This window comes from Pagrus pagrus (genome assembly GCF_965226575.1).
Source record: "Pagrus pagrus genome assembly, chromosome: 6".
NCBI lineage: Eukaryota > Metazoa > Chordata > Actinopteri > Spariformes > Sparidae > Pagrus > Pagrus pagrus.
Genome location: NC_140190.1, coordinates 31002283 through 31013824, shown reverse-complemented (window position 1 = coordinate 31013824; position 11542 = coordinate 31002283). Strand labels below are relative to the sequence as shown.

General features: G+C 40.8%; 1 protein-coding gene across 2 annotated transcripts in view; it reads right to left on the bottom strand.

Annotated features, from left to right (window-relative positions):
- Positions 1-11542, bottom strand: part of LOC311258340 (1-phosphatidylinositol 4,5-bisphosphate phosphodiesterase gamma-1-like) — a 34325-nt gene continuing 22783 nt past the window's right edge. For both annotated transcript variants that reach the window (XM_084354533.1, XM_084354534.1), the window contains 19 exons: positions 10473-10592; positions 10265-10372; positions 9987-10171; positions 9647-9847; positions 9412-9531; positions 9116-9299; positions 8636-8713; positions 8116-8219; positions 7932-8028; positions 7770-7836; positions 6339-6505; positions 6031-6127; positions 5722-5946; positions 5349-5494; positions 5106-5220; positions 4850-5011; positions 4617-4705; positions 3449-3633; positions 1-2636 (listed from right to left, as the gene is read on the bottom strand). In XM_084354533.1, the coding sequence (XP_084210659.1) occupies positions 2576-2636; positions 3449-3633; positions 4617-4705; positions 4850-5011; positions 5106-5220; positions 5349-5494; positions 5722-5946; positions 6031-6127; positions 6339-6505; positions 7770-7836; positions 7932-8028; positions 8116-8219; positions 8636-8713; positions 9116-9299; positions 9412-9531; positions 9647-9847; positions 9987-10171; positions 10265-10372; positions 10473-10592 (2511 nt within the window). In that variant the 3' untranslated portion in view covers positions 1-2575. The remainder of the gene's footprint in view (positions 2637-3448; positions 3634-4616; positions 4706-4849; positions 5012-5105; positions 5221-5348; positions 5495-5721; positions 5947-6030; positions 6128-6338; positions 6506-7769; positions 7837-7931; positions 8029-8115; positions 8220-8635; positions 8714-9115; positions 9300-9411; positions 9532-9646; positions 9848-9986; positions 10172-10264; positions 10373-10472; positions 10593-11542) is intronic.

Here is an 11542-nt window from a genome sequence, read left to right as displayed (position 1 = left end):
TACATGAAAGAGCTTTATTAAATGGAAACTTGCACAGGATTTTTAATGCAGAGTAATAATACTGGACAGTTAGTATAGCTATGGAGAGAAAACACAACTTGAGTCAAATCGCCTAAAACACAATGTCTATAGGCCAAAAAGATGACCTTTGCATAGAAGTCCCTACCCAGTGCAACTGTAGCATAGGGAGAAAGCGAGAGGTTTGTGTCTACAGGGACATTTAAAGGGAGCTCCAGGTACACAATATTAATTTCTACATAAAGTTACAGTATCTTCAATCTGAAGTCCATTATCATTCTTCTAGTATGTTCTTTCATCTATGAAAACAGGATCTACACCTGTCTGATAAATAAAAGAAGTTATATACAAACAGAAATTAGACAGGAGGATGATGGGAAGGTGAAGTAGCTACAGAAGGCGGGAGGGCATTATTAAATATGAAGCCATGCAGTGGGTCGAATCAAAGTTGTTTTTGGCAGATCCAGGACCAGTCGAGCCACATCTGTTCATTAGAGGCAGATGATGGGAACTGATCCTGATCTTGTGGTTCAGATGTGAGGCATGAAATCTGAACCGGCAGGTAAAGGAGTGCTTTGCTTGTTTTCTGTGATAGCCCTTGGTTGTCGTGTGTGTGTGTGTCTGACCGTGACAAACACACCTGAGCCCCTGTGCAGGTGACATCCAGCGGCACTGTGAGGCTGTGAGGAACGTGTTCTTCCTCTTTCCTCCTCCCCTGCTCGCTGTTCTCGTGCCTCTTTGAAGGTAGTATAGATACATTTAGAGCCCTTTGAAGAAGTATTAGAGACCTTCTCTGTGTGGTTTGGTGAGGATTTATTCGTCCAGTTTGTGCTCTCCCAGGTAGAACAGGATCCTCTATGACAGGACCTCCCACCACCTGGGGGCAGAGTTCATGTGATAACCCGCAAAAGACCTGGTCCTTATAGGGAGGAACAGACTTCAGTCTTTAAGCCCCTTTTAAACCCATTTCGTGAGTCGTGGTCCGAGCCAAGCGAGTGAATTCCTCCTCCAGTTTGATAGTAGTTTTCCCTTACAGGGCCACTATTTCCAGTTGTAGAGAAAGCAGTCCGCTTTCTTTTACCTTGTTAAACACTAGAGTAATTATACTCACTAAAACTCAACATCAAAGGCACATACATGATATTTACTTTTTGCTACGTGTGCCCACTGCTCCCGTTTTCTTTATTATTCCATACATCTGTGTAACCTGAGTTTTCTTCTCCCTCATATCCCGTTTTTCTTACTAAAGACCAAAACACAGTAAGAGTGAACTTCATGAGCTTCAAGCGTAATTTCCAGATTGTTTTAACATCAGTATTGTGGCAGGTTAAAAAAACATCTACGCTAAAGTTTCTAAGTTTCTAAAGGTGTCAGAAGCAGTCAGGCCGAAGAGATGTTTTTGTCTTTGCATGTGTTTGCTTTAATCTTTTGTTGAAAAAAATAAATAAAAAATGTCAATGTCCTGACAATGTAAACTTCAAATTTGATTTCATTTTGACTTTTTGTTGTGTTGGCAGTTGGCCAGCAGCATGTTTATGATAATTAGCTGATATTCGCTAAATTAAGGATCTTAAAACTCTACCAGACGTGCTCGTCATGATTAGAACTGCAACTAATGACTCATTTATTGATTAATTGACAAAGTATTTGGTCAATAAAATGTAAGAAAATAGTCAAAATTACCTGCAATTATTATCTAAAGCCCAAGGTTGCAACCAACGCTTGAAAAATTAACAATTTATGATCACAAAACACAAAGAGAAGCAGCAAATGCTTGGTATTTTTTGTTTTTACAAATCACCTGAACGATTAATAAATGTTAAAAAATAGTTGCAGATCAGGGATGCAACTAACTGTTACTTTCATTGTTGATTAATCTGTTTTATATTTTCTCGATTCATTTGTTGTTTCGTCTTTAAAATGGCAAAATGTCGATCAGTGTTTCCCAACTAAACATATTCACTTTTCTGTGAAAGAAGAGTAAAGAAACCAGAAAATGTTCACATATTAGATGCTGGAATTAAAGAAATTTGACTTTTTCTTAAAAATAAAATGACTCAAACTGATTAATCGATTATCGAAATAGTTGGTGATTATATTTATAGCTGACAACTAATCGATAAATTGTTGCAACTTTTTAATTCAATTATTTCAGCTCTAATCATGATAGTGAAATCCAGACACCTTTCCTTTGACCCTGCGTCTCTCCTGCCTGTTTAATTTCCATCAGAAGAAACCCATCCCCAATTCTCTCTTAATGTGTTTCAGCCTTCAGTCCATGATTGTTTGTATAGCTTAGTTTCGTGAGGTTTTTCTTTTTAGTCCATGAGATGCTTCTGTTCGTCACTTCTCCCTCTGCTGTTAGTACAACAGTGTGCAATAAAATCTCACATTTTATTGTGAAGGAACATGTTTTTGTTTCCAGTTAGAAATAGATTGCATGTCGCAGCTGTAGAGAGCCTATTGTCCTCGCAGGCTGTCACTACACAGTACTGGTGGCAGCGAGCGTCAGGCACAGTTTGTGTTGGACTTTAGCGCTCTCTGGTGGACAGGAGGATTAGCTGCGCTTTGCTGCCACCTGCTGCCTCAGCTTCTCCCTCCTCTTCTTCTCCATCAGCCTAGAAAAGCAGAAAAAAACATGATTTTGTTTGTGAAGGGTTCTGTTGTATGCTTGACATTTTTGTTTGTCTTCAGATAGATTTAAGAAATCTCATATTAGAATTACAAGTGTTGAATTCAAGTTTCAAGGTAAAGCTGCAACGCGTGAGATACGTCAGTTTAGATCAAATAAATGTGATCAGTTATCCAAAATCTCTGGTCCACTTGGAGATGCTACAAGTTGAAGTAGTAGCAGTAATAAGTATGCAATAAATAATGAAAAATTACTACTAAAAATAGGAAATTATTATATAAATACATATATAAAAAGAATTAGAATTCAAACTGAAAGAATAAGTTCATTAATCAAGCAGGCAGTTGACGTCATAATAATTGTAACTATTTTGATATTCAAAAGAAAAAGCTTCTGAACTGTGAATATTTTCTGTTTTATTTAGTTGTTAATTACAGTAGTTTTGACACAACAATACACTTTAAGGAATATAACAAGTATTGTATTGATTCAAGTGTCTGAAAATATTTTTATGAACATTTCAATACTGGTTGCCAGAGCCCTGAATCTGTCAGCTCATTTTGTCCCATTATCAATCCAAAACTGAAAGAAACTTATGTGACACAGAACTCCTCTTAATTCATTATCAAAACTGTTAATGAATTTTCTGTTGGATCGACTTATCAATCGACTTATGGTTTCAGCACTAATAATACATTAAAAATACATGGAATTTAAATGGGAGTCTACACAGATCAGTTACACCATGCTTCTTTTCTAAACCTTCTTCCTCAGTGTCTGTGCTGTACGATCAGTCACCTTCGATTTCGAGCCTCTACTAGCTCACTCAGCTGGTCCTGAGCCGCTCTGAGCTCCTCCAGACTCTGCTGGTAGCTGAGATCCCCTGAGCCTGACCTCTCCAGGAGGGAAACCTGGTTTGACAGCTCGCTGGTTCGATCTCGCAGCCGCTGGATGGACATGTACAGGTTCTCATCGTCTTCCTCCTGCAGCCACAAGAAGTAATCCAGAAGAACAAGTAAGTACAGCTTATGAACAGAGGTGCATATGAGAGGTTTAGAGCAACGATAGGCTGGTTGATGATTTAATATTATCATTTATTAACTAGGGTTGGGCGGTATTCAATTTCTTGATACCGATAAACCTTCTCCAAATTTCCCCAAGGTGTACAGTACTACCACCAGCTGAAAATCAAATCACATTGTAATTTAGCTTCAATTAATACTGAAGTGCACTGCAGCAGAGCATCCACCATGTGGTGGAAAATGACATTGCAGCAACCAACCCTGCTACCACCTAGCTATAAATTGGTGTAGTTTGTAGTGCGAAATCCCTGAAAACATTTTTGCACAACTGGTTCACTCGTCTAAAAGTCTGAGTTTTTTTAAATTGGTTTTCGGTTAAATGCCTGAAATAAGGTCTGTGGTTAACACAAGCTTAAGATAGTTACACGTTTTGTTCTACGACATAAAATATATCATGAAATGTCCCACAGTTTAAATATAGAGTGCTTATGTGTGTTAAAAATGGCAAAAGTGTGTAAATGGGACTACAGAGGTTGTCAGGGACATTAAACATCATCACAGTGAACACAGAGACTCATCTACTCACTAGTCCGTCTTCACAGGCCCACTTTAGTTACAAGCTGTTCTAACTCTGACTTTACAACTTCTACATTGGTCAGTTTATAGGAAACCTGTACAGTAATTGTGTAGTAAAATGCTAAATGGTAATGTTTAAGTCATGTGACCACGATGTAGTGTGTTTATAGCCTAACATTAGCTTTTTACTGCTACTGCTTACTCATTTACACTTTGAACATCTCTACATCGTCTGTAAAGATTATTTTGCTGAACGTTTCAACAAAATTGTGTCTGCCACAGAGATTATTTTAGCCTACAAAAATATGCCATCCCCACACCACCCTATAAGCGAGAGAAAGACAAACAGTGAGGTTGGGACAGTATACCTTGGCATTGACAATCTCTATATGAACCAAAAGTGAAGCCAACTCCAGCTCTTCACTGTAGCTGTTTTTCAGGGGGACGCTCCTGTACCCTGACAACACACAAGACTTAAATCAATCAACACTTAGAACACAGTCACAAGTCAAAACACTGACAAGAATTTACAATTCTCAGCTTTACCTTTAGTGTTAATTTAAATACCATGATATTTGCATTTAATGTATTCCACATTCACCTGTTCGCAGCAGACGCACAGGGTAGGTCGCCTGTGCCAGGAAGTTGGGATCACTGAACATGTCCTCCTCGTAGACAGTGAAGCGCAGAAAGGAGAATGTGGGGTTGTGGATGTCGAACACAAACTGCTTCTGCACCCACACTGGATTCAGACCATTATCAGCTGGGAGGGTCAGGAAGAAGAGACCGTTAGTGAGCACTCAACCCTCAGCGCATGAATAATGACTGATGTAAATCAACGGCAGCAGCTGTCTTACCTACAACATCTGTCTTGCACTTGCAGCTGTCATAATCAGCCCCACAGATCTCCACCTCCACAAACGGACAGACGATGCTACGGCCATTTTTAGGCAGATGACGGGCTCCGAGCACCTGATAGAGGAGGAGTGAAAGAATGTGATCCAACACTTAAAATGGCTCAACTTAATGAATCCCACTAATAGTTAAATCCAGGCTCAGAAGTTCCTTTTTAGTTCTGTCTGCGATTGACCTGAGCGGACCTGTAACTGGACGGTGATTGGCTCCACATGCAAGGTGTCCTTGTCGAAAGGGTCGAAGGTGTCGTCCCTCATGATATCAGGCTGGGGAACGTAGCCGCTGCCACCTCCGAGCATGAAGAGCGCCTGGTTCAGCTGCATGGGTTTGTCTACACACAAGAAGAAACACACGTCACCAGTTTGTGTATCTTTCATAGATTACTTTTCACTTCTTTTTCAGTTGTATGCATTTGTGTCTGAGACAAGGACAATTAAACACTGTAGCTGGTAAATCTACTTAACGTCTGTGCCTGGCTCTCTGTAAAAGCCTCTATGCTCCATCTCCGAGTGAGAGAAAAGTTTTGTACAAGCTTTACACACAGAAGTGCACACTGACCTGGGGTCTGGAAATTGAGTGCGACCAGCTGGGAGCCGCAGAGCCACATGGGCAGCGGGTCATAGTTGGACGAGTCCAGCCTCTGTCCTCGGGGGTAAACTCTGGAAAGCTGAAGGCGGTTGTACTGCAGGAAGCGTTTCCCTCTGCCGCGAGTCGCAAACTTCTCTGCCTTTGTTTCTGGGAAGGAAGACATGTCCCGGTAACACGCCCTCTCCGTCCCTATCTCTGGAAGCAGCAGCAAATCACACAATTTTAATAAATACACACAAACTGTTAGGACAAGAGAAGAGAGAGCAGGTTGATCCTTACTGTCCTCGTTGAAGGGGACGGGTCTGCAGTAGACCACCAGCTCAGACAGCTCCACCGCGATCTTCTTCCTCCTCTCCATCTGCTTCTCCTCCTGCATCTGTTAGGGTTAGGGTTAGAGGTTAGGTTACAAACAATAAAAAAATCCTTCTAATATTAAAAAAAGACTTTTTGTTGGAATTCAACTTAAAATGTTTAATAGATGGTAGTTTAAAAATCCAGATGGCTGCTGTAGTGTCGCCATCAGAAACTTATTCCAAGATTTAGTTTGCATCAGTTTTGATATACAAGACATTTGATGTTGTACTGACCCGAGCATCAGCATTCTGCGTAGCCTCTCTGATCTTGCTGACCCAGCTGGTCAAGTCCTCCAGACTGTCAGCTGCCACATCCAGAGTCTGAACCGGGTGAGATGACAGGTGCTGGGAGTGGATTGTGAAGACGTATGGCCGTGAATTCTTCCCATCCTTATGCACCACTGCACAGACAGAAGGAGGGAGGAAGCGGTGAAGTGGTAGAAGGACAGTTTTACATGAGATTTTCACAATTTGAGAATTGATAATTAGATGTTAGCCTTTAGGCTCCGAGGGATGAATAGTTTCAACAAATCTCTGTTGATCTACTTGCAACTATTATTTAAAAAAAGGAGGAAATGAAAAGGGAATTGATCTGCGGAAGCATGTTGCTGCCATGCTAGATAAAGAAAAATGGATCAGTATCACATTACAATGTCAAAGGTTTGTTAAACAAGATATTTTCAAGTTTTAACGATTACGAAATACAAAACTCAAGTATTAACAAATAAGAACTATACAATGTGCTATTTATCTTGTTACATCATCAAACGTTTCACATCATAACAAGAACTTATGATATACAATTTATTTTACAAAAAACATTTCAGTTTATAGCAAGATAGTTAATTGTTGGAACTTTCTCAGCATAATAAACAACTACAACAATAGACTGCTGTATGAGAAGTAGTAAATGTTGGTGGACCTCAGAAAGTCACTGTGAAGTCACTGTGCAGTGTTTACTGTGGAGTACTGTGTTTACTTCACAGATCTGAAAAAGATCACTGAGGACCAATGTGATGGAGTCAGAGGAAAAAACTTGCTGGTTAAAGATCAACCTGGCTAAAAACAGCTGGAGTTGAAATGAATCAGCATTTTTATGTTCATGTGTTCCAGATTTGGTTGGTTTAAGCATGGATTAATTAAATGGATAATTGCAGTGACGAGCTAAATGTGAAAGGGCATTTTTCCAATTTGATATAGAAATATTGTGAAGTTTACACAAAAATCTGCATAAATTATTTAAGAAATTGTTGAGAGTTTTCTTGGAATTAGGGGTGTAACGATTCTCCAGATCAGTAGTTCAGTTCAGACCTTCTGTCATTTTTACATGATTTTTTATTACTTCAACTACAATTTGTAACATCAAGAAGGCGTCTCTGAAGAGCCCAAGACAGGGCTGCAACTTGAGACTGTGGATTTCTATTACGGCTTCGGTCTTGGTTTCAGGATTGTTACACCTCTTGGTATTGCAAGACATTGACGGAGAACTCTCTTTTTCTTTTACGGGCAGGCAGTGTTTTGTTGGATGTTGGAGTTAAATTGCATTATTTAAAGTGTTATAAAATGCTGCCATTGGCTAGTCACACCTAAAAAAGCACCTATCTGATAGAACTGAAAGTTTCCACCTCTGTTTGTCTCAGGAACAGGTTTGTTTATGGGACTCACCTACATGACAGGTGGGAACATCAATGAAGCCCTTGAGGAATGTTCCCAGAGGACTGTTCTCTGTGGACTGAGACAACAGAAGCATAAAAAACATTACTGATTATGATTGAAAAAGCAAGACGACCATTGGACACTCATCTCCCTGTAAGAATCAGAACTCACTGCTTCATCCAGCTCTCTGACAGGAGAGCTGGGAACCTCCTCCACGTAGTTTGCAGGAAACCACAGCTGTTTCTTTCCTCCGTAGTCACCTCGCCACCTGGAGACGAGACGCAAGTTCGTGACAGGCTTCTCCAGATGTGAGGTAGCATGTGACAGAAGTACATGTACACTGAAATGTACTCACCAGCCGCCCTCCTGCTTATCCACATTGAGGATGAGCGCCTGTTTGGGGAAACAGAGCTCGTCTTCCCTCTGAGCTCGATAGTCGTACAGAGCTTTGACTGTGCACTGAAACACAGCAGCAAGAGGCACCGTCAGGCTTTTTCCACAGTGTATTTTTATATACAACCACTGGGGGGAGCCGTATCTTGAAAGAGTAGATTTCTATTCCCACCCTTCACATATCGCTAATGTTTTTTCTTTCTTTTGTTTTCTTTCCTCCATTAACATCTTTTTCCTTTTCTGTTCTTTCTTCCTTTAACTTATCTGAAAACACAAAAACTCAAATCTTCCCTTCAGTATTTTACAATCACGCCTTTAAACAAGTACTTTGCTGTGTACATTTACATTAAAGGTTGAATGCAAATATTTACTGTACTTGTTCTACTGCTGCTGCAGTACTTCTTTTACTGTCCATTATAATAAAAAAATTTATCACTATTAGCTTTCATTAAACTGGAGGTCCATTGTGCAGTGTCACTTACTCGTGCTGTGGGCATCTTATTGGCCTCCACATAGAAATGAGGAGTGCGAACCTCATACAGCGCCCCATAGTCAAGCTCCTGAGAAATAAACAATTAATATTTAAATCTGCAGTTACTGGTGCTATTAAATGGTTGGTTTGTAATACTGGTATGAAGAAGAGTAACTGTCAAAGTGGTACAACAACAATCAAAAACATAACCAGTCATGATTTTTATGTGATGCGAATAAAAATGTGTTAGTTAGCTGCTATAAACAATGTACTGTTTTTACGCGTGCTTTGCATTGTTTTAGATTTCCAGTTGTGATTTTCTTACTTTCCAGTCAGCCACTGGTTTCCATTTGATTCATTAGAAGTTGGTACAAAAAAGATTATTAAAGTGTCATATTTTAATTTTTATATTGTTTTCAGGGAAAATAAGCGCGAGCATGTAATATGTGATTCTACCAAACATGTTCTAACTGAGCTGTGTGTGACTCACCGTGGTGCCCATCCGGTCCAGAGTGTCCTCGTTGATGGGGTAGCGGAGCCTCATCTTGCGGTACAGAGGATGTTTCTCGTAGTAGCTCACGAGGTCGACGAGGCTCTCAAACTCTGCCGAGCTGCCCAACATGAAGAGACGACCTTCCTGCTGGATACGACAGTGTTTGATCTTCCCCTCCGCCCTACAGACAGATGGACAGAGAAGGAAAATTAACCACAAAAAGAAAGATTTTTGTTTTTGCTGAGTTTAAAAATGTAACTGTTGATGCTGTCGTCATGTTATTGTGTGACTACCTGAAGGAGATGGCGTAGGAGTTGTGTTCGCTACGCTTTCGCACCAAGAAAGCTCCGTCTCTTGGAACACGCATCAGCATGTGTTCAGCCTGAACACGGGACAGACTGGAGTGGTACCACCTGGAACACAGACAACCATTTTATAACAAACTAATATCACCTTTTTTCATTTGTACTTTTCTGCTGTTCTCAAAGAATGATGACTGTGACATCTTTGCAGACGTTAATCACTCACTCTCTGCTCTCGTGTGCGTTGGGCTGCGGCACGGGGCTGCCCAGCCTCATCTCGAACTCGTTGCAGCGCAGAGGTGTGTCTCTGTAGTGGCAGATGAGGCGGTAGAGGCTGTCAAACACCAGGTTGTCAGTCAGGTAGAAGCGGGTGGAGCCAGACTCCTGACGTGAATGGATCCTGCAGTGCTGGACTCGACCTGAGCGCCTGAAAGAGGAGGAACAGGAGTCAGTCAGTATATTGATCGGTCATAAACCAACAACAAATCATTTAAACTCTCTTTTGTTGTGTCTACTGGAAGAAAGAGACCAAATAGAGGAAGAGGATGTCCTGTGTTGTTACTGACCAGAACGAGAGGGTGTAGTCTCCGACAAACGTCTCACTCTCCCGGACCAGGAAGGTGCCGTCTTTGGCCCCGCCCTCACAGTAGTCCTGCAGGAGCTTCTCGGCCACCTGTCGACCATCGCGCCCTCCGCCCAGCTTCCCGTGGAACCAGCGCTCCGCACAGTGCTGCTCGTTGTTGTTACACTCCTGGACAGGAAACAGACAGAAAACTGCATTATCTTTACCTGAGTAAGACCAGCATCACCAACACAATTGTCATCATCATCATCATCTACCTACCTCTTTTACTTCCTCGTCTTCCTCTTCATCAGCTGTCTGGTAGTGAGATGTCTCCTCTGAGTAGTAAATCTTATTACTGGTCAGGACAAAGTAGTGCGGAGTCCAGGTCTGTAAATCAAACAAAGATGCAGATTAGTAACATCATACAAAACACTGACTGTGTGTATAATAAATAAAAACATAAAATCAGGCACTTGGAAACACGCACATGGTCAATGGGGTCCTCGAGGTAAAGGATGCCGTTCTTCAGAGAGTTGCTAATGTCGTTTTCAGAGTAGCTGGCTGATGACACCTCTTCATAAAGCGTGCCTTCTACCAGTTTCTTGTGCTGCAACACAGTGAGAAAACACGAGGCTCAGCCAGAACAATGTGGGTGACCTGTGACATGCAAAACATTTTTTCACAGTTCAGACCAACTTCCCCTCATCCACCAATTTTTTTATGGATGTGACAGATCTTTTTCAAGGATGCTGTAACTTCACCTTGGCTTCCTAAGGTGTGTTGTTGGTTGTTAGCTACCTTACAGCCAAATTAAACAAAAGCCGGATGGTAATTCAGTGCCTGGATACGTTTAAGGGCGTCGTCCACAAAAGTGGGTCAATCGGAGGGCCTAAAACCTACGCAGAGACACGATAATCCTTGTTGTAGGACAATGGTCCCAGAATTAAGTGCGATAAACAGTACTGTTGTCATATAAGACCATTTAATGACACTGGTAGCATGATGATATACCAAAATAATGCAAGTACATCCTTTCAAAGTGCATTAAACTTTTAACTCTTACATTAAAATAACATATCCTAAATAAATAAAAGTGTTATAATGGGGAGGGAAATCCCTGCAAGTTATTCTGGCGTCATGTAGTTGGTGACATGTCGGTGACATTTACATTCTGTAAACACAAAAGGCGAGATGAGCCCATGTACATACATCAATAACTTAATAAGAATGATAAGTCTCATCTCATTTTCTTTTTTTGCCGCTTATTAAAAACATTTCAGTACCTGAAACGTACTGAAACATACCTGATGAAGCGGCGTACACACAAAACACTACTTTTAACCATACAACCACACATACACCTATCAGCATGCCCAAAGACAATCTGCAGATTTGTTTTGATTTTTTTTTGTAGTTTTCAGCAGTGACCCAGAAGGAAAATCTGTGGTCTTTCCTTCATTGTAAACAGATAGACTATTTTCATTTAAGATAATAAAGATTGTTTTTGAGCAAAAGAAGAAAACAGTACATTAAAACAACCTAAAATGATCTCAGGCA